This window comes from Chiloscyllium plagiosum, chromosome 4 (genome assembly GCF_004010195.1).
Source record: "Chiloscyllium plagiosum isolate BGI_BamShark_2017 chromosome 4, ASM401019v2, whole genome shotgun sequence".
Classification (NCBI taxonomy): domain Eukaryota; kingdom Metazoa; phylum Chordata; class Chondrichthyes; order Orectolobiformes; family Hemiscylliidae; genus Chiloscyllium; species Chiloscyllium plagiosum.
The window spans coordinates 79,750,424-79,773,426 of record NC_057713.1 but is presented as its reverse complement, the minus strand read 5'-3'; the positions used below and the strand labels follow the sequence as shown (position 1 = coordinate 79,773,426).

General features: G+C 39.7%; 1 protein-coding gene across 4 annotated transcripts in view; it reads right to left on the bottom strand.

Moving 5' to 3' along the window:
* The window catches only part of LOC122549138 (CD226 antigen-like), a 50,648-nt gene that overhangs the window by 20,681 nt on the left and 6,964 nt on the right, over positions 1–23,003 (bottom strand). For 2 of the 4 annotated variants that reach the window (XM_043688469.1, XM_043688471.1), the window contains exons 2-3: positions 16,513–16,845; positions 9,657–9,995 (exon numbers count right to left, since the gene is read on the bottom strand). In XM_043688469.1, the coding sequence (XP_043544404.1) occupies positions 9,657–9,995; positions 16,513–16,845 (672 nt within the window). The remainder of the gene's footprint in view (positions 1–9,656; positions 9,996–16,512; positions 16,846–23,003) is intronic. The other 2 variants (XM_043688470.1, XM_043688472.1) reach the window with 1 other exon arrangement.

Here is a 23,003-nt window from a genome sequence, read left to right as displayed (position 1 = left end):
CATGAAACTCTCATAATCCTGAAAGGCCTTCACTTTACTCGAGTACTCACAGGTTTCCCTTCTGTCAGGAGCTGCACAGTAGAGTTCCCAAAACACACACCACCAAGAGAGTTCTCACATACCTAAATCACTGGGACTTATGCAAGCCTTATATCCAGAACACAGAATGTAAAATATGCACTGGAACAGGGTATATCTTGTCAGCTAAATCAACATCATACTACACTATTCATTTTATATTTATTCAAGTGTGTTGCTCAGTTACACACCAAAACTTTCACCATGCTATTTTCAGTTAAAAATTTAAATCATCAGCTACCTCCATTCCTGTGTGATTTGGTGATATCATGTCTGAAAACCCAAAGCTGGTGACTGAGGCTAAGAGCTGGTCGGAACCTCGTGGGTTTATCTGGTCAGCCAGAATACCATTTTAGAGAGATAAGGTACCCTTGTGGATGTCTGTGATGAGAACGTCTTTGGGAAAGGTGAGGTACCCTTTCAGACAGATGTACCCAATATTTGGGATTGTTAAAAGTAGATGTGCTTTGGTGTAAAAAGTACATAATCTCACTGATACTTCTAAAGTGTCATAGAGCTGTCAAAATATCAAAAGAACGTGTCAAGACCTTTAAAATCCCAGCCCTTTTTGATCACTGAAATTGACTGGTGAGTTAAAAACAATTATTTCTTCTGACTTCATCCTGTCTGGTGGCATGAGAATGAGGTTTTTCATTACTGGAGTAGTGCCACATGACACATGGCAGATGCAGTACATGTCAGTTACACAGTTCATTGTAACAAAACAGAAAGGAAGAGTATTCTTTAAATGATGCTATGTTGGGAGCTGTGGATGTCCTTGTATTCCAATCAATGAAAGTAGACAGGCAGGTGCAGCAAGCAATTAGGAAGGTAAACGGTACGTTGCCTTTCTTTGCAAGAGGATTTGAGTTCAGAAGTAGCACAGTTAAACAGGGCCTTGGTGAGATCACACCTGGAGCGTTTCATGCAATTTTGATCTCCCTATCGGAGAAAGACTATACGTTCCATCAAAGAAGTGCAGTGGAGGTTTGCTAATCTGGTGACAAGGACTGTCCTATGGGGAGAGATTGGTATGACTCAGCCTGTATTCAGTAGATTTGAGAAGGATCACAGAGGATCTAATTGAAAATTCTATAATTCTCACAGGGTTATACTGAATAGATGATGTTTTCCCTTATTGGGAGATCTAGAATCAAGGGATACATTCCCAAGTTTTGGAGTAATCATTTAGGATCGAGATGAAGCAACATTTCTTTGTTCAAAGATAACCTGTGGAATTCTCTACCACAGAAGGCTGTGGAGTCACTGAATATATTCAAGAAAGAGACAGATACATTCCTAGGTTTTAAAGCCATCAATAGATAGGCAGAGAAAGTAAGAACATGGCATTAAGATAGAGGATCAGCCATGATCGCATTGAATGGAAGTTCAAGGTTCAAGGGGCTGAATGGCCTACTATTGCTGTTAGTTTTTATGCTTCTATGATTTTGCAAGGATCGACTAAAATGTAAAGGTGAGAAGCCTTCCATTTCACGGCTTGTTTGCCATGTAGTTTTGGATTCTTTAATGTCACTATGATTTCCAGTATTGTTGCATTCAATTTATATAAATAACTTGAATGAGAATTTAGGAAGTATGGTTAGTAAGTTTGTGGATAAAATCAAAATTGATGGTATAGTGGATACATTCGGGTACATAGTTCTTCAAAAGTTGCATTACAGGTAGATAGAAAGGTAAAGAGGCCTTTGGCACACTTGACTTCATTGCTCAGACCACAGAATATAGGGTTTGGGATGCCATGTTACTGTTGTTCAGGATATTGGTGACATTAATATGGATGTTACCAGGAGTGGAGGGTTTGAGTTATATGGAAAGGCTGGATAGGCTGACACTTCTTTCACTAGATCCTAGGAGGTTGGGGGGTGACCTTATTGAGGTCTGTAAAATCATGAGGGGCATAGAAAAGGTGAATAGCAAAGGTTCTTTCCCTAAGGTAGGGAATTAAAAACTAGAGGGCTATTTTTAAGGTGCGAGGAGAAGTTTGAAAGGGAGCTGAGGGGCAACATTTTCACACAGAGGGTAGTTCGTGTATGGAATGAACTGCCAGAGGAAGTGATAAGATGCAGGTACAGTTACAATATTTAAGGGACAGTTGGACAGGTACATGAACAGAAAAGGAAACGGTGGCACAGTGGTTAGCACTGCTGCCTCACAGCGCCAGAGACCCGGGTTCAATTCCGTAGTGTTGGGTGAAGGGGTAAGTGTAGGGGTATGGGTGGGTTGTGCTTTAGCAGGTCGGTGTGGACTTGTTGGGCCGAAGGGCCTGTTTCCACACTGTAAGCAATCTAAATCTAAGTGAAAAAGTGAGGACTGCAAATGCTGGAGATCAGAGTTGAAAAGTGTGGTGCTGGAAAAGTACAGCAGGTCAGGCAGCATCCAAGGAGCAGGAGAATCGACTTTTCGGGCATAAGCCCTTCATCAGGATGCGGAGCCAATATTTGGATTCTCCTGCCCATCAGATGCTGTCTGTCCTGCTGTATTTTTCCAGCACCACACTTTTCGACATGAATAGCAAAGGTTTAAAGGGATATCAGGCAAATTCAGGCAAATGGGACTAGTTTAGTTTGGGAAACTTGGTTGGCATGAATGAGTTGAACCGAAGGGTCTTTTTCCATGCTGTATGACTCTACCATTCTGAGACTCTATGAATGAACTGCTGTTTTATACAAAGTTTACAAAAATGAATAAATTTAAATGCAATAAATGTGGTTTTTATAAATGTGTGTATCTTTTCTTGATATAATGGAGATACAAAACAATTATTTTATTTTCATAGAACTTACTTGTTACTCACTGTTCATAGGTCTTAAGATGTAACTTTTTAAGAATAGATACTGTTTTCAGGAGTCAATTTTACAACTGCAATTAATACATGAATGTTAAAGTAAGTAGGGAACCTTTCCCTCTTAGTTCTTGAATTTTGCAATCTCTTCCCTTGCATTGTAGCCTACTATAGCCACTTGAAGTCATTCTATGAATGTACATTTGATCTATCAGTGGCAATTCTTTTCCTTCTGTCCCTTACCATCTTCCTGTAGCTGAGCTCCTAAGGCCAAAGTTTAATAAGTGGATAGTCGCAGGCACAACCCACTTCTGCGGAAGACTTCAGAATGATGATAACTTTTATGTGTTAAAAAAAAGTGTACTTATGAGAAGAAGAGGCAACTTTAAAATCATTATTCCAAAGAAATCTGTTAATGCAGCAGGATCTTACAAAAACAGTAATCTTTTGGACTGTAATGTATAATTGGAATAGAATATTATTTTGACTAGAATGTTGTGCTGATAATATGTTCTCCAAGAAAAGTAGAAATTATCAAGTACAGTAAACATATAAAATAAATTGTTTGAAACATTGTATTTGGTTCAAACCCCATTTCCTCGCACTATCTGAAATTTATGTCAGTCTGTATCTTCATATATGGTTTACTTCTGTAGATAGGAAAGTACACATTTTCAAAGATAAGAGGAGGAGGAAATCGCTGAATGTAATAACGGATGGCTTTTTGGTGATAAGTAACACATTACACAACCCGTGTTTTTGTCATAAATTGACAATTTTTAAGCAAAAGAAAAATGTCAGATATTAGACTATATGACAATACTATTCTAAACTTTAACTGATTGGAAATGATTATATGCATTAACCCACATTTTTCCCTTCTCACAAAGTCAGAGTCATGGAACCATGAAACCAGACCCTTCAGTTCAACCTATCCATGCTGAAAATTATTCCAAACTTGTCTAGTCTCATCTGCCTGCTCCTGGCCCATATCCCTCCAAACTTTTCCTATTCATGTATTTATCCAAATCTCTTTGAAACGTTGTAATTGTAACACATCTACCACTTCCTCAGGAAGTTCAATCCACACATAAACCAGCCTTTGCATAAAATGCCCCTCATCTCTTTTTTAAAATGTCACTCCTCTCACCTTAAAAATGTGTCCCCTAGTCTTGAAATCCCCCATCATAGGGAAAAGACAACTGCAATTAACTCTGTCTATACCCCTCATTATTTTATAAACTTCTTTATAACTCAAACCTTCCATTCTCGGCAACATTCTGGTAAATCTCTTCTGAATCCTTTCTGGCTTAATAATATCCTTCTATAACTGGGCGACCAGAACTGGACACAATATTCCAGAACTGGCCTTATTAATGTCATGTACAACCTCAACATGACTTCCAAACCCAAAGGACTGAGCAATGAAAGCAAGTGTGTAAAACCACCCTGTCTATATGTGACACAAACATCAAAGACGTATGTACCTGAACCCCTAGGTCCCTCTATTCTACAACACTACCCAAGGCCTTACCATTAATTGTACAAGCCCTACCCTTTGTGGTATTAAAATGCAATACCTTGCACTTATCCAGACTGAACACCACCTGCCACTTTCCAGCCCTTTGACCCGTTTCATTAAGATCCCTGTGTAATCTTAGAAAACCTTCTTCGCTGTCTCTTCTGCCATCAATTTTGGTGTCATCTGCAAACTTTCTATATATGTAGAAACTTATCAATCCACAAAATAAGTCTACACTATGTATAAAGTTATTAAATAAAATCAGAAAATACTGGAGAAACTCAGAGGTCTGCCAGCACGTCAGTGGGTGGAATGGTGGCTCAGTGGTCAGCACCGCTGCCTCACAGCACCAGAGATTGGAGCTCAATTGCAGCTATTGGTAACTGTCTGTGTGGAGTTTGCATGTTTTCCCCTCTCTGCATGGGTTTCCACCAGATGATCTGGTTTCCTTCCACAGTCTAAAGATGTGCAAACTGGGTGGACTGGCCATGCAAAATTGCCCTGTTGGGTATAAGGATGTTCCTCATTCCACCCACTGACAGTTGCTGGCAGATCTTCTGAGTATCTCCAGCATTTCTGATTTTGTTTGAGAAGGATTAGAGATGGTAAATGTTGGGGTACAGGGATAGGGTTGGCAGCTAGGAATAGGTGGGATGCTCTTCAGATGTGCAGACTTGATGGACTGACTGGCCTCTTTCCACACTGTAGGGTTTTATGATTCTGTGCAGGCTAAAACAGAGTTAACATTTTGAGACCAGGGACCCTCTATTAGAACTGTGAAGTCATTAAACTGAATTGTACATCTGTTTTTCAGTAATTAGAATAGTTTGGTTTGTTTAAAACTTGGCAGTTGGACCAGCTAATTCACTCCGGGAATATCTACTATACACTTACCTAAAACAAATAGCTAATTTATGGTCTGGGCTACCTGCTTAAAAATGTTTTGAGGAGTCAAGCCTGATCCATAACACTTGTACAGCATTAAAGTGAACAACTTGCAAAGAAATTAGGTTGCTTTTTTAGGACAGGAAGGGACATAACCTGCTGAAGTTATTTATGTGAATTACAAATTAAGAAAGAATACAATCTTTCTAGAGTAACTAACCAGATGAGGAATATTCCTAGAATGAAGCATTGATATATATCTAATCTCTTGCATATTTATGTAATGCTAGAGTCTTATGAATTTCTAAACAATGTGCTGGATTTAGAGATTATGGATCAAGCGCTGACATTTACCACTGGATTCAAAGCTAGCTGCCCTCCTAAAAATGAATATTCTCAGTGATATGATTGACATTTTGCCCAATGTCAATGTGAATAATGTAGGAAACTACCCAGCTCTACAAACTCAACTTTTAAAACTGGCTGCCCAGAATTCCCAATTTTGTTGCAATGGCAGGAAGACCTAGCACGAGGTAAGATGGATTTCCAGAAATCTAGCATCAGTGATTTCAGTAAGGACTACAAGTAGCCAATCACATTGGGATATTCTCACAGGCAGTAAACTAGATAATTAAAAAAATTGAATTGCTTCACTACCACAAAAAGTACAAATAGTGAAATAATCGATCATCAGTAAAGTAATGGAAAGTGTTATCAACAGTGCTTTCAAGCAGTAACTGCTCAGCAACAATGTGCTCAGTGATGCCCAATTTGGGTTCCATCAGGACCATTCAGCTCCTGATCTCATTACAGACTTGGTTCAAACATGGTCAGAAGAGCTGAATTTCAGAGGTGAGGTCAGACTGCTTTTGACCATATGTGGCATCAAGGAGTTCTAACAAAACTGAAATCAATGTGTATTGTGGGGAAAAGTCTCCACTGGTTAGAGTCATGCCAGGCATGCAGGAAGATGGTTGTGTTTATTGGAGGTCAGACATCTCAACTCCAGGACATCTCTGCACGGGTTCCTCACGATTGTGTCCTAGTCCCAAACATCTTCAGCTGCTTCATCAATGACCTTCCCTCCATCATTAGGCCAGAAGTGGGGATATTCACCAATAATTTCCTAATATTCATCACCAGTACAGCTTCTCAGATACTGAAGCAGTCCATGTTCAAATGCAACATGATCTGGACAATGTCCAGGATTGGACTGATAAGTGCTAAATAACATTCACGCCACACAAATACCAGGCAATGACCATCTCGAATAAGGGACAATCTAACCACCACCCTTGACTTTCAATTTTTTTGCCATCACTGAATCCCCACTATCAACATCTGACCAGAAACTCAACTGGACTCACCACATATACACTGTAGCAACAAAAGCAAGTTAGAGACTACAAATACTGTGGTGAGTAACTCACCTCCTGAACCTTCAAAGTCTGTCCACCATTTCCAAGGCACACATCAGGAGCATATGTAATGCTAGAGACTTATTAAGTGGAATAATTTGCCTGAATAGCTGCAGTTCTAACAACACTCAAGAAGCAAAATACCATCCAGGTCAAAGCAGCCTGCTTGATTGGAATCATGTCCACAATCAACCTCTCCCTCCATCACTGATGCTCAGTTGAAACATTGTATACTATCTACAAGATATGCCACAGAAATTCACCAAAGATCATTAGACGGCACTTTCCAAATCCTCAGCTACTTCCATCTAGAAAGACAAGGGTCCCCAGATATATGGAAACACCACCACCTGCAAGTTCCTCTCCAAGTCACTCACTATCCTGACTTAAAAATATATTGCTGTCCCTTCAGGTTGCAAGGTCAAAATTCTGGAATTCTCTCCCTAAGGGCATTGTGGGTCTATCTAAGGGCATGTGGATTATGACAGTTCAAGATTGCAGCTAACTACTAGATTCTCAAAGGCAACAAGGAACTGACAATAAATGCAGGCCCTACCAGCTATGCCCACATCACATCAGCGAATTTAAAAAATGATTGTGATATGCACATGGCACAAGAGAAGCAAAATGTCATAAGCATACGAAATTGGAAATATTGTTCTTACCATACCAGATTTGACATTGAGCAACTATTAAACAACTCTTTCCAGGTCATTTATTAGTAATTATGAATGTCGTGTACAAAGGGGAAAAATAATGTTTTAATGTCTTCACAATAGTATAGGCACAAGAGTGGAATTTCTCAGAGTTCAATAATTGCCAACTGATTGCAGGGAGGAAACCTTAAAAAAACATATCCTGAGGCAAAAATGTCAAATTATTGATCGTAGCCTCAGGATATCCATGTTAAACTGCACATGGGTGGACCAGAAGCTGCTGTCAGCTTCAGAGAAGAAACGAAAGCAATCACTGACAATTTTGCTAACATTACTACTGTGCTATTGTCCCTTAAGGAATGCTATCCTCACCCTGCCTAGCTTATATGAGACTCCAGATCCTCAGTGATTTAGTTGCCTCTCAACAGCCCTCTAAAATTGTCTGGTAGACAAGCAAGAGGGCGGAAGAAAATGTCGAGCAAGCCAGCCTCTCAAGAACAGTTAGGGATGGCAATAATCTAGGCCTTACCACTGACGCCCATGTCCTATCGCTGAATAACAAAAACAATCTGGATGAATGTTCGAATTTTTATAAATGATGTAGTTCAATGGAGAGTTTAAGTTAAAGTTAACTATGATCGAGACCAGATGGGTAGGAGAGTCATAGAGACACAGAAACGTACAGCACAGAGAGAGACCCTTCGGTCCAACTCGTCCATGCTGACCAGATATCCTAACCTAATCTAGTCCCATTTGCCATCACTTGATCCATATCTTTTTAAACCCTTCCTATTCAGTTCGCCGAGCTGGAAGTTTTTGTTGCAAACATTTCGTCCCCTGGCTAGGCGACACATCAGTGCTTGGGAGCCTCCTGCGAAGCACTTCTTTGATGTTTCCTTCGGTGTTTATAGTGGTCTGTCCCTGCCGCTTCCGGTTGTCACTATAAACACCGGAGGAAACATCAAAGAAGCGCTTCGCAGGAGGCTCCCAAGCACTGATGTGTCGCCTAGCCAGGGGACGAAATGTTTGCAACAAAAACTTCCAGCTCGGCGAACAGAACCACAATAATGAGCACCCCAGCTACAAATCTTCGCACAAACTTTGAACCTTCCTATTCATATACCCATCCAGATGCCTTTTAAATGTTGTAATTGTACCAGCCTCCACCACCTCCTCTGGCAGCTCATTCCATACACATACCACCCTCTGCGTGAAAAAGTTGCCCTTTAGGCCCCTTTTAAATCTTGCCCCTCTCACCCAAAATCTATGCCCTATAGTTCTGGACTCCCCCACTCCAAAGAAAAGACCTTGTCTATTTACCCTATCCATGCTCCTCATGATTTTATAAACCTCTGTAAGATCACCCCTCAGCCTCCGACGCTCCAGAGAAAACAGCCCCAGCCTATTCAGCCTTTCCCTTTAGCTCAAACCCTCCAACCCTGGCAACATTCTTGTCAATCTTTTCTGACCCCTTTCAAGTTTCACAACCGTCCTCCTATAGGAGGAAGACCAGAATTGCATAAACAGGAGTCTAGGGCAAGACAGAAATTGAAGTGTGGTCAAAATAAATGGCTCATGATATGTCTTAAAGATATACATGATGGAGCTGGTTGGTAAAAGGACTGACAGCTGCATACCTGGTTATCTTCTCACTCTGGTGTGCATTGAGCTGAAGAGGAATGGAAGCAAAATACCAGCAAACACAATAAGCATGCAATTTTGAAAGGCTTCAGAACAATAAACACACTTCTTCCACATTTGCAGCACCTTCCGGAAGACAATTCCACAATACTCTGCCTAACAAAGCAAAAGAATTCTGACATTCCAGTTATCTTCACGCCTGCAACATTCAACACATGCTGTGCCTAGCAGCACAGGGGTCTTATATCCATGGATTGTATTACTGTCCTAGTATAAGTTCAAACTTTAACTTTCAACAATGTTTTGCTTATCCACAAATGTGTGGCAGAAGGAAAACTTGTTGATGCCTTTCCCTGTAAGCATTTTAATTTTGTTCTACTTCATCTGGTTCTGAATTCAAGCTGAGGTTAAATGTTTGCTTATATCTCCATGCCTCTCAGCATTTAAGAAATCCTTGATCACATATTTCATCATTCTTCCTTTCTCTGATGAAAATAAGTTCAACTCCATGGGGATCATTTGTAAATTAGACTCAGAAATCACAATTATGTTCTAGAAACTTGCTTGCCACAGAGGAGATAGCGGAAAGGGAAAAAGCAATTACAAAATAAGATAAAAGTAGAATAAATTATGTTAGCTTATGACTATCTTACCACCTTCCACATCAACATCAAAGGTTTTGGTCCAGTTTCCATTATTTGTGTCAATATGGCAGCTATACACTCCCACATCATTCGTTGTCACATTCTCTATGGTCAGGCTGATATTTTGATCAGGCGACTTGATAAATTGGATTCTTCGCTTGTAGTCATAGCCAATAAATGATTGTGAAGGTGTGATGTCAACTATGATACTTATTTCTTCTCCAGCCATCCGTTGCCACGTCAACTGTTTAATGCTGTCCACATTTGGATACCCAAAGGATAAGGTCATGATGTTCCCTGGCACAATTTGCACACGGTTGTCTGCTGCCCGACTTCTGGGAAATTTTGCTTTTGAAATATTTGAAGAAAAACAATTAGTAGAACATAATGTCAGGACAGTTATTTAAATTCTAAATAGGTTTGAGGCTTGTGCAAAGACGTTTTATTCCACATTGCCCAGACCAAGGCTACTTGTCATTCACTTGTATCTTTAATTTGAATGCATTATGTGTGTATTTGCCAGTGGAAAATGGAAATCAAATGGAGGAGAGTCTGAAAGAACTCAGATATAGCACCAGAGGGCTTCTGAGCAATTGCTGAGTACCAACAGGCTAACTCAAACATTTCCGTGTGGTTTTCATTGACATCAGTAAGTTTCCAATTGGTGTTAATTAATAACTAAGAATGAAAACTGTTTCACATTTGGAATGGTTCATCTGCCATATTAAATTATTGTTTCATATTTTTTCAATATCCTAGTAATAATCACATTAAGGAATGCCAGTATAGGCAATTCTCTTAGCAAATCAGCAGGAAGAAGCCTTTACTTTTCCAAAATTTTCCAGATTCCTTCTTCAATTAAAGAAAGAAGCTTTTCTGATTATCCTCAACTGTTGGCCTGGCCATTTTTTGTCATTTTGAAGATTGTATTTATCAATCTTCTCTGTTTTTATTAAATACTAGATACATTACCAGCAAAACATGGAAGACCAATTTCAGCCTCAATGTATTCTTTAATGCTAAGCAGCTCGGCTGAAATTCTCTCAGGGATTTCCTGAACTGTTGCCAGAACTTCAGCAGCAGGTCAATGTAACGCCTGCCTGGATAAAAGCATCCACTTATGCCCATGCCCTAAGTTCCCCTGAAGTACAACCTGTGGCTGGGTAGGGGGGCCAGAAGACAATGCACACTACTGTTTAATTTTTAACTTTATTTTTTCTTTTACACTATACTAAGAATGAAAGTAATGTTTAACTTATAATTTTCTTCTCTATTTGTTTCTACTCCGTCCTTAAGATTTCGGACCTAGGTACTTCTACCGAAGATGGGTGTGTCAACATTGTGCACTTTTCACTGTAATCCTGTACTTTAGTACTTCAGCACATGTGATAATAAAGTCTAAACCTAAATCCAAATCTACAGAAGTTGTACTTTTGTACTTTGCTTTCAAAGATCATTCTTCACATTTCACAAATTTCTATGCCATCTATGAGATATTTCTGTAACTATAGGTGTTTTTACAAATATTTACCACTTTCTACTACTGCAGGTTTTCTGACTACCCTATCACATCGTCTGAGTTAGTTTTATTCACGTTCACATTATTTATTACAGCCGCAATGGAAATTCATATTGTGCACATAAGGCAACTACTTACGGTGTCAAACATAGATATTTCTAAAATCGTTTCTCTTTTTGGATGAAATGTAGGTGGGACCATTAGAAGCGTACCTCAGTCATTCATTCCAAAGAGACACAATCTCTGTTTATTTTTATACACTATTCTGATATGATATTATTATTTGTGGATAAATAGCAAAAGGTCCAGCAATTTGGGGACCAGAAACGTAGAGTTCATTAGAATGTTAGAAGTTTCTCTGCAATAGAAGTTAAGGAGCTGGGAGATGCAAAACTGACATAATACAATCCCATCACTGAAATTACACTGTGACAAGTTTACAGGGGCAATTTCAATTACCAATGTAGAAATAAAATGTAAAATACTTTTGCATCTATGTGCTTAAGATCTAGATAGATTACTTGTTGCTTGTGGTTAGATTTAATATGGCTTTATTTTTTCATGCACATTAATAAAACTGTTAGTGTGCTCACATTAACTGTTCATTAAAAAATAAACAGACTAGTGTCCCAGCCACAATATTACTGTCAGAAATCCATGTAAAATGGACAAAGTGGCAAAGAAGAAACTAAATATCTGGTTCCAACATTCACAACATTTACTTCTTTATAAATGATCTTCGAAATCATTTCACACAACTCATGTACAGCAAAACATCTTAATCATGTCAAAATGTGGAGGTATAATAGAGAGAGAAGAGTGAATAACAAACACCAAACCACAAGAGGCCTTAGCAAGAAAAGGCTGCTGTCTCTAGTATTGAGTAATAAATGGCTAATTATATTCTGCACCTAAAATTAAGAGAAGGGGAAAGAAATTAAAATTAATGGAGAATATACTTTGGAGTCTATTGGACTGAGCTTTTACACAGCTGAAGAGAATCAATAATAAGCTGCAGAGATAAACAAACTGAATTTAGTATTGCAAGTGACAATAGGGTAATCATATGTATTGATCTTTGCTCCGTGCAGCATACCAACTACTGGCTGAAAGTTACATTTTCCATTATTTTAAGCAGAGTGAAATGTTCAAAAGCCAGCCTGATACAACCCAGTAGATTTGTAAAGTAGTCACATTCTATTTATAAATAAAACAAAGGGACTTATCGAGATGCCATGAATGTGTTCTCCCGTAATGCCTTAAGCCTCGCATGATTACAGGAATTGGTTTTCTCAACAACTTGATTGTGGAGGTCACTGCCACTTCAAACCTTATCTCACTCAACATTCACACTTAGTAATTCCGTCATTTGGGCTCATTTGAAATGAATTATAATTTTTCATCTCTCCAACCCAACAATGTTGAAGCTGATTGCTACACACCAAACTGGTGACCCCCAACTGATCACTTAGCTCATCAGAGAACAAAGATGAAGAAAGGAATCTGCTGCTCTCTATAATTCTGTGCCAAAACATTAATGTGTTTTTAGTCATTCAAAAATTGTAAATACACATGATTGGCAGCCATTTGTTTCCTTGGGTGCAATTGTCTCAGAGACATTCTCTTGGTTAAATTATACATCTATGATTTCCAACAGCAAAGCAATCTGAAGAAAGTAGTAATGAATATCATAAATTTGGTAGAAGGGTGAAGGATTAGGGAGGGTTTAAAGGGCTGTGCAGAAAGATTTGAAGGGGTCACAAAAGAAATGGAAGACAATTTTTAAAAGGTGAAAGGATACTTATATCAGGCTCGTGGTGCAGAGGGATAAAGAGGGATGCATAATTGGATACTGTTTTTCAGAAAATTGGTACGAGGGAATTGGTACGTGTTACAGAAAAGGCAACAAGACAACTGATAGAGGTAACTACAGAAAAGGAACTAGCTCTAAAATAAATTAACTAAACTCAAAGTGAATAGCCACTGACTGTGCACATCCCAGGCAGTTGAAGATAGCTGAAGGAGATAGCAGAGATTCTGAAAAATAATTTCAGCATTCCTCTCATATGCAGAATGTGCCGTAGCACTGAAGTGCAACTTATGTGATATGTATAGCACAGCAGATGATAAATCAAATATCTACAGATCAGTTAATCAAATGTTGATGATCTAATTTGAAATAAAATGTTTAAGCATTTATAAAAGCAAGAGCTAATGATAGACAGCTAGCATGGCTTTGCTCAATTTAAATCATGTTTGACAAATTTAATGGCATTTTGAAGAGGTGACTTCTCAGATAAAGAGGATGAAGTCACTGCACTGAGTATCGTTGAAAGAATGTTGCATGGATTGAGGAAAGGTTGGAAATAGCATATATCAGCAATCAATGACACTCCATAATTGTTCTTGGTTTGGACATAATTTGCAGTGTAGTATAAATGTGTTGATGCTATAAGAGTTGGGGGTTGGCAGACAGTGAGGACACAGGGACAAATATACAAAATGCTGGAGAAACTCAGTCCGTCTGGCTGCAGACCTTCAACTGAAGAAGCATTATACTAGACTCAAAACTTTAAACTCTGTTTCTCTCTTCACATATGCTGCTAGATTTGCTGAATTTCTCCAGCATTTTCTGCATTTGTTTCAGATTTCCAGCATCTGTAGTTTTTTTGTTTTTGAGGGAGGACATAGGACCGTAGGAAACTGGAGCAGAAGTAGATCATTTGGCCCCCTGACCCTGCTCAAACGTTCAATTAGATCTTTACCCCAGCTATCTTTACTATTTTCCTGCACAATGCCTTGATATCTTTAATGTCTCGAAATTTATCGATCCTTGTCTTCAATATATTCAGTGACTGAACCTCCAGAGCTCTCTGGGATAGAGAATTCCAAAGATTCAATACCCTCTAAGTGAATAAATTCATCCTCATCTCTGTACTAAATGGCTTACCTCTTATTCTGAGGTAGTTTGCCTAGTTCCAGAGCTGTCAGTCAGGTGAAATATTTCTCCTGCATTTACCCTGAAGAGCTCTGCAAGACTTTTGTATACTTCAATGAACTCATCTCTCATTCTTCTAGCCTCAACAGAATATAGATAGTAGTGACCTCAACCTTTCCATCCCAGGAATCAGTATGGTGAACCTCTGTTGAAATCCCTCTCTGGTAAGTAGATCCTTCCTTAGGTAAGGGTATAGAATTGCAACAGTTCAAATTTGGTCTCATAAAACAAGATTGCTTCACTCCTGAACTCAAATCTCTTTGCAATAATGGCCAAAATTCCATTTGCCTTTCTAACTGTTTGCTGAGCCTGTATGTTAGCTCTCAGTGACTTATGAACCACGTAGGACCCCATGGCTATCATCACTTCCAAATCTCATCATTTAGGAAATGATCGTAATTTTCATTTATCTCCTCAAAGTGAATAACTTCACATTTGTCCACATTATATTCTATCGCCATGTTCTTGCTCACTCACCTAGTCTAAGTCCCTTCAAAGGTTCTCTGCATCCTCCTAAAACTCAAATCCCCACATAGTTTTGTGGCATTGGCAAACTTGGAAATATTACATTCAGATCATTGATGCAGATTGCTGACAGCTGGAGCCCAGCAATGCGTTTTTGCAGTATCCTACTAATCACAGCCTCCCAGCCTGAGAATGGCATGTTTATTCCTTTTTTTTCTGTAATCTATTCAGTCACTGGTTGTCAATCCATGCCAGTATATAATGTGGCTACATTTGCCATCTTCCAATCTTCAGGAATCATTCCAATAATTATCAGATTTTGGAAGATGACCACCAATGCATCCATAACTTCTCCAGCCAATTGAAACAGAGACCACTAGAGTAGAATTGCAATGACTAATTTGTACTAGATACTGAGCAAGCCATAGGACTGCACCATGGTACAGTGCAGAGTCCTCAGAAAGGATGATAAAGCCACAAAAGAGGGTTCAGCATGGATTCATCAGAATGGCTGCAGGATGGGAAAGTGATAGGAAACTGGACCATTTCTACTGGAGCTAGGAAGAAGAAGAGGAAACTTAATCAAGATTCTTAAAATTATGAAAGCTGTTAACAGGAAAAGGAGCAACAGGCAGTCATTTATTTAATATTAGTAGGAGAGGAAGGAGACAAGGTAAGAAAAAAAAAACCATTGGAGCACAGAATGTTTTGCCAAAGGAAATGGTTGAGACAGCGAACATTGCAACTTTTGGGAGATTGATTGGATGATTAGATAAATATCTGAAGTAGCTGACGCATAAGTTTCTGAGTTTGCAGATGACACCAAAATTGAAAGTGTAGTGGACAGCGAAGAAGGTTACCTCAGATTACAATGGGATCTTGACCAGATGGGCCAATGAGCTATGAAATGGCAGATGGAGTTTAATTTAGATAAATGCTCGGTGCTGCATTTTGGGAAAGCAAATCTTAGCAGGACTTATACACTTAATGGTAAGATCCAAGGGAGTGTTGCTGAACAAAGAGACTTTGGAGTGCAGGTTCATAGTTCCTTGAAAGTGGAGTCGCAGATAGATAGGATAGTAAAGAAGGCGTTTGGTATGCATTCGTTTATTGGTCAGAATATTGAGTACAGGGGTTAGGAGGTCATGTTGCAGCTGTAGAGGACATTGGTTAGGCCACTTTTGGAATATTGCATGCAATTCTGGTCTCCTTCCTATTGGAAGGATGTTGTGAAACGTGAAAGGGTTCAGAAAAGATTTACAAGAATGTTGCAGGTTTAGAAGATTTGAGATATAGGGAGAGGTTGAATAGGCTGGGGCTGTTTTCCCTGGAGCATCGCAGGTGACATTATAGAGGCTTATAAAATCATGAGGGGCATGGATAGGATAAATAGACAAAGCCTTTTCCTGTGGTGGTGGTGGGGGAAGAGTCCAGAACTAGGGGATATAGGTTTAGAGTGAGAGCGGAAAGATATAAAAGAGACCTAAGGGGCAACGTTGTCATGCAGAAGGTGGTAAGTGTATGGAATGAGCTACCAGAGGAAATGGTGGAGGCTGGTACAATTGCAACATTTAAAAGACATCTAGATGGGTATATGAATAGGAAGGGTTTGGAGGGAAAAGGACTGGGTGCTGACAGGTGGGACTAGATTGGGTTGGGATATCTGGTTGGCATGGACGGGTTGGACCAAAGGGTCTGTTTCCGTCCTGTACATCTCTATAACTCTATGACTCTAAGCTATTGCGGTAAGTGAAGAGAAGTGGGCAATAGAATTAGTTCCAGATTTCTTGAGCAAAGAATTGGCACACACATGGTGGACCAAATAGCCCCTTTCAGTGCTGTAAAATTGTTCAGTCATATTAGTTTGAAGCATTGTCACTTACCTGGGTCTATTACTGCAATGTGTTTCAGCAACACCCCTTCAGGAAAAGTATTAATGGAGCATTGATAAAGGCCCTTATCTGCAGCTGTTGCCTTCAACTTTATATCTCCACTGATAGATGATGAGAGAAATGTAACACTCTGATTGTATGGAAAGAAAATTTTCTCTCCCCGTTTGGGATTATATACAGCAATTTTGTGCTTCGCATCACCATCTTTCTTCTCCCAGGACAACTGGATCATTTTGCCCATCTCTGGGTATGCACATTTAAGTATAACTGTGTCCTGGAGTTTAATTATCATGTCCACCTTCTGGTACTCCTTGCAAGTCACATCTGAAATAACAAGATTTTCAAGGTTTACCACAGGAAGATATAAAAGTATTTGCAATACATATTTCACAATATCACAGCTGAGAATTACCAGGGGGAGAGAGATAGTTATGATTTTGACTTTTCTCCCAGATGGAGCCTTCATAACAACACAAATACATAGGAATTGCCACAGCAAAAGAAATAGAACTCCACTTCATTCGCCATCCTGACATATCAGTTATACAATGATATAGTTGCAATCAATATTTTTCAGAGACCCAGAAATGACACAAGGTAAAATTTACAGTGGAGGACTTAAGAAAAACTTGTGGCACATTTTTCCCAATGGTACAATTGGCAGTATTTTTGCTCATTGACAGTGTGTTGCTGGAAAAGCACAGCAGACCAGGCAGCATTTGAGGAGCAGGAAAATTGATGTTTCAGGCCGGAGCCCTTCATCAGGAAGGGCTCTGGCCTGAAACATTGATTTTCCTGCTCCTCAGATGCTGTTTGACCTGCTGTGCTTTTCCAGCAACACACTCTCAACTCTGATCTCCAGCAGCTGCGGACCTCACTGTCTCCTAGTATTTTTGCTCATGTCCAGAGTTGGCTCATGTCAGTGGTCGACATGAGACATACATACATACAGCCCATCATCAGATAACAATGCTGCAGGTACAAACAGCTATAAAGGAACTTCCTGCATGGAAGCTCCCTCTGAAGGTCACAATTTCCCTGCCATGATCTCAGTCAACATGTCATTACTCTCAGTCCTCCTGCAAACGTATCCACTCCATTGCTCTCTACATTGTTTCTTCCTATCCATTCACCAGAACACATCCACACCATCTCACACCATTCCCTGCAACCCCCCTCACCCCCCACCCCACCTCATGCCAAACTATATTCAGGAAATCTGGTCCTTCCCACTTCACTTCTCCATGTCCCCAATTCTAAACTCTCTCTCTCTCTTGGAGTCCTTGTCTGCTCCTCCATGCTCCCTCATCCACACTCCACATGCCCCCTTTCCCCTGCTTAGCTGTGACTTGCTCTTACTGTTCTCAAGCCACAGTGAATGCTGTCATTCTCCTGCTCCCCCAAGTCTATGGCAGTGTTCAGTAAGGAAGTCACAAGATAAAGCTGCTTAAAATCATCTGGTGCAAGTCCACTTTGAAAGAATGAGAACCAGGTACTGTGAGAGGTCTGGGAGCCATTGACTTAATCTCGAAAGTTGGACTCAACTTCAAAACATTCTAACATCACAGGTATTCATGACACTTAAATGTATTAGAAGGAGGAACACATCAAGGTGTGAGGCCCTACCCTACCCACCAATGCTCCACCATTGACTTAATATTGGCATTTCAACTTCCCACCAGGAAACTGAATATTTTGGATTTGGCAGTATCTGTAAAGACAGGAAAAGCAAGCTCTCAACAAGAGCCATACTGGACTTAAAATGTAACTCTCTTTCTCTTTCCACAAATACTTCCAGACCTGCTGAGTTTCTCCAGTATTCTCTGTGCTTGCGTCAGATTTCCAGCAACTATAGTACTTTGCTTTTAACTGAGATTTTCTGCCTTATTGCCCATCTATTACTTGGCCCAGAAAAATTATCTACTCTTTCTTCCCTCCCAATATACTTCGAAAGTCACCTTGCATGGTGAAATAGAAGATGTCCTGTTTAACGTTATTTGTATACAACATCCCAAAATATTATTTTCTGAAATAAATCAATCGCAGCTGCATTTGAATAATCCAATTTATTTGCTTCCATCATCTCCCAAAGGAATTTGCTTCAGAGATCAACTATTTGATCACTGAAATATTGTTTCTGCAGATTAGCTTTAAATCTATTCCATTCAACTGCAGGCAGTATATCATCCAGTTCTGCTGCAATTCACATGAAATAGTTTGTCAAGGTCTGTATTATGCAGTAACTCACAAAAGGATTTTACTTCTTAATGACAGCTTTTGAGGTTTTTTGAATAAGAGTTACAATTAGGTCCAAAGTAAATTTCTGCATTGCTTACCTTCATGGTTAAACTCAAACCTTAGATTACACTGGTAGAAGGTTAGTATGCTAATCCACACTGCCGACTGGTTACCAATATCCAAGCTGACTGTTTAAAACTAAACTCTTACAGAATAATTAAGATCAATATCTCCATTAAGCAGTGAAATGCATATAATTTTTAAGTTTTTCCACAAATGTTTGATTTTTCCTTATTTCTTTGTTCACATAAAATATTGTTCAAAATTTACTGTAACATTATGACTGTATATAAGTTAAAGGTTAATATTTCAGAATCAGAGTAGGTGAGGGAAAAAGGGAACAGGATCAAAGCAACAGGGAGGATGACCAGGTAGCGTTAGAGTGACATATGTCTCAAAATGGGCAAGTGAGACTCCAGAGCAGAGAAATGTTTCAAGCAGGGTTTAAAATACAAGCTAAGGATTCCTTAGAAATGCAGACTGAGTGCCAAAAATTAGTTTCTGTTCTTCATGCAAATCATATCATGATGCAATTAATGAAGTATATGATGCACATTTTAAAAGATTTGATAAATTTCTTATGTTAATTTTGGAAGGCCGTAACAAAACAACAGCAACATTTAGGGTGAGATTGGCAAGTCTTTCAATGATACATTGATGAAACAGAAGAATTATATTTCATTGTGACATGGCAGACAAACAACAAACTGATGAGGTTCAAAATACTTTCAAAATTATACAGTTGGAAGCTAATCAATCCCTCCTTCCTGCACTATCCAGTTAGTTTCATGCAAACAGTTACATTGCTTACACAACAGCAATTAAGTTGAACTATAGAGGTCTGCACAGTGGAGGGGATCCAAGGTCTAATTTGGTATACCTTAATTAGATTCTGCTCCCCTTCCCCCTCAACCACATCTTCCTCTACTCCAAGTGAAAAAAAACTAGCCTATTCCATCTCTCCTTAGAATTGAGAGTTTTCATCACAGGCAACATCCAATTAGATTAGGTTACTTACAGTGTGGAAACAGGCCCTTCGGCCCAACAAGCCCACACCGACCCACCGAAGCGCAACCCACCCATTCCCCTACATTTACCCCTTTACCTAACACTACAGGCAATTTAGCATGGCCAATTCACCTAACCTGCACATCTTTGGAGTGTGGGAGGAAACCGGAGCACCCGGAGGAAACCTACGCAGACACGGGGAGAATGTGCAAACTCCACACAGTCAGTCGCCTGAGTCGGGAAATTGAATCTCCTGTGAAACAATCACATCTTTCCGATAGTGTGGCATCCAGAACTGCACACAATATTCCATCTATGGCCTAACCAATGCTCTACAAAGTTGTAACAACTCTTTCATGCTCCCATATTCAGGGTAATGTCCTTCGTCCAAACATTTTTGGTTGCTTCTTCAATGACTTCGCTATCATAAATTCAGAAGTGAGTATATTGCATGATAATTGCACATTGTTTAACCCCATTCAGAATTCCTTAGATTTTGCAGCAGTCTGTGCCCATATACAACCAAACCTGGACAATATCTCGGCTGAGGCTGATAAGTGGTAAATAGTAAGTGTGCCACACAAGTGCCAGGTAATGACCATATTCAACACAGCAGAACCTAATCACATTTTCTTGACATGCAATGGCATTACTATTGAATTTCCAAGCATTGGCATTCATTAGATTATCATTAATTGTAAACTTAAAACCAGACACATAAGTACCCTGGCTACAAAAGCAGCTCAGAGGCTGAGAACTGAGTGGCAATTAACTCAACTCATCAAGACCTGTCCAAGGCACAAGGCAGAAGTGTGATGGAACACTCTTTATTTACATGAATGTGTGTAACTCTAACTCAACGAGATCAAACATCATCCATGACAAAGCACCTCATCCAGTACCTTCAACATTCATTCCCTCCACTGCTGATACACAGTGACTGCAATGCACGCCATCTAGAAGATGCACTGCAGTTTCTTTCAACAGCATTGTCCAAACATATGATATCTACCATCTAGAAGAACAAGGGCAGCAGAGACATTAGAACACCATTATCTACATGCTCTACTTCAAGTCCTGAAATGCACAAGATCCTGATATAGTGATGGAAAGGACCTTTCCTTTTTTGGGGGGAGTCTAGAAGTATGGGCCACTTTATAAATAAGGGGTTTTCATTCTATTTAAGATGAAAATTAAGAGAATTTTCTTTCTTACAGCAAATCACATACTTTGGGAGGTCTAATAAGAGAAGGACTTGCACAATTTATGGTAGGTCCCTGAGGAATGAAGGGACCTTGGTGTACAAGTCCTGAAAGTGTCTGCACACTAGATAAGGTGATGAAAAAAACATATGGAATGCTTGCCTTCATTAGCCAGGGCACAGAATATAAGAGCAAGAAAGAATTGTTGCAACTTTATAGAGCATTAGTTAGGCCACAGATGGTATACTGTGGTAGTTCTTGACACTCCATTATGGGAAGTACACGATTGCACTGGAGAAAGTGCAAAGGGGATTCACCGGGATATTGCCTGGGATGAAAAGTCTCGGTTATGAGGAGACACCAGATGGATTGGGTTTTTTTTCCTTGAAGCAGAGGAGGCTGAGGTGGAATCTGATTGAGGTATACAGAATTATGAGAGGCATAGACAGTCAATCGTTATGGCAGAGACAAGATATCTCTCTGAGAGATATATATTTAAGTTTAAGGTGAAATGTAAATCGTTTAGAGAGGATCTGAGGAAAATGTTTTCACCCAGAGGGTGGTAGAAATATAGAACGTGCGGCCTGAGAGGGTGGTGAAGGCCAGTACTCTTGCAAAATTTAAGAAGCATCTGGATAAGTATTTAAAATGCCAGGGCATAGTAGGCTATGGATGAAGGGCAGGCAAATGGGATGAACATAGTTTGGAGTTTGTTGATCTGCATAGACATGGTAGACCCAAGGACCTGTTTCTACGCTGTGTGATTCTATGACTGTAAAGATTGAGGGTCTTTGAAATTCTCTTCCTCAGAAAGCAGTGGAAGCAGAGTCTTTGAATATTTTTAAGGCAGAGGTCAAGAGGATCCGAACAAGGGAATGAACATTATCCTGGATAGGCAGGAATGTGGTAATTTAGATCAGGCATGTTTTTATTAAATGCCAGAGCTGGTCAAGAGGCTGAGTGGCCCACTCCTGCTTCTAATTTGTATATTTTTATGTAAGTCAAACACTTTCCTGACTTGGAGATATATAGTCATTGCTTCATAGTTGCAGAGTTCAAAAGATGGAACTCTCTTCCCAACAACACTGTCAGTATATATATACCACAAAGTGAGCCTCACACCACCCTGACAAGGGAAATTAGGAATGAAAATGTTGGCTTTGCCAGAAATGCCCAAGAATACAGAGAAAAAACCCTCTAATAATGAAGGAAATCGGCTGTTAAATTGTACTTCAATCTGATCTGGATGTCATCCAGTCAGTTGTCCCTCTCCAAACACAATCACATGAGAAAGCAGTGAAGAATGAGATTTGCTGCTAATAAACTTCTCCTTTGTATTCTCTCAATGCATAGTGATAGAAAGTAATGTAGGAGATATGGAGGGAGACCTACCCTAGAATCTACTGAATCAATGAAAGCTATCTATTAAAACAAGATGATTGGGTATTTTAAGCAACAGAGCCAGAACTTTTTGATATGTTGCAGAGATGGAATCTCAGACGTATGACAGCTAGTTGGTTTGATGCAATTTTTTAAACAGTCACACAAAAAATGGAGTTCCAGTTCTTACAAGACAGTCTGATTTCTGGGCTGATAACTAATGAAGCTCAACCATTTGTTCAGTTCTCATATTATTCAAGGCCAACAGTCAAATTTATGACCTTTTGATGCACATTCATTAGCTGCAAGGTTTAACCATCATCTCCCAGACCATCCAGAACCTCATCACCTCAGGGGATCTCCCATCCACCGCCACCAACCTCATAGTCCCACAACCCCGCACCGCCCGTTTCTACCTCCTGCCCAAAATCCACAAACCTGACTGCCCCGGCCGACCCACTGTCTCACCGAACTCATCTCTGCATACCTCGACACGTCCCCCTTAGTCCAAGAACTCCCCACCTACGTTCGGGACACCACCCATGCCCTCCACCTCCTCCATGATTTTCGCTTCCCCGGTCCCCAACACCTTAT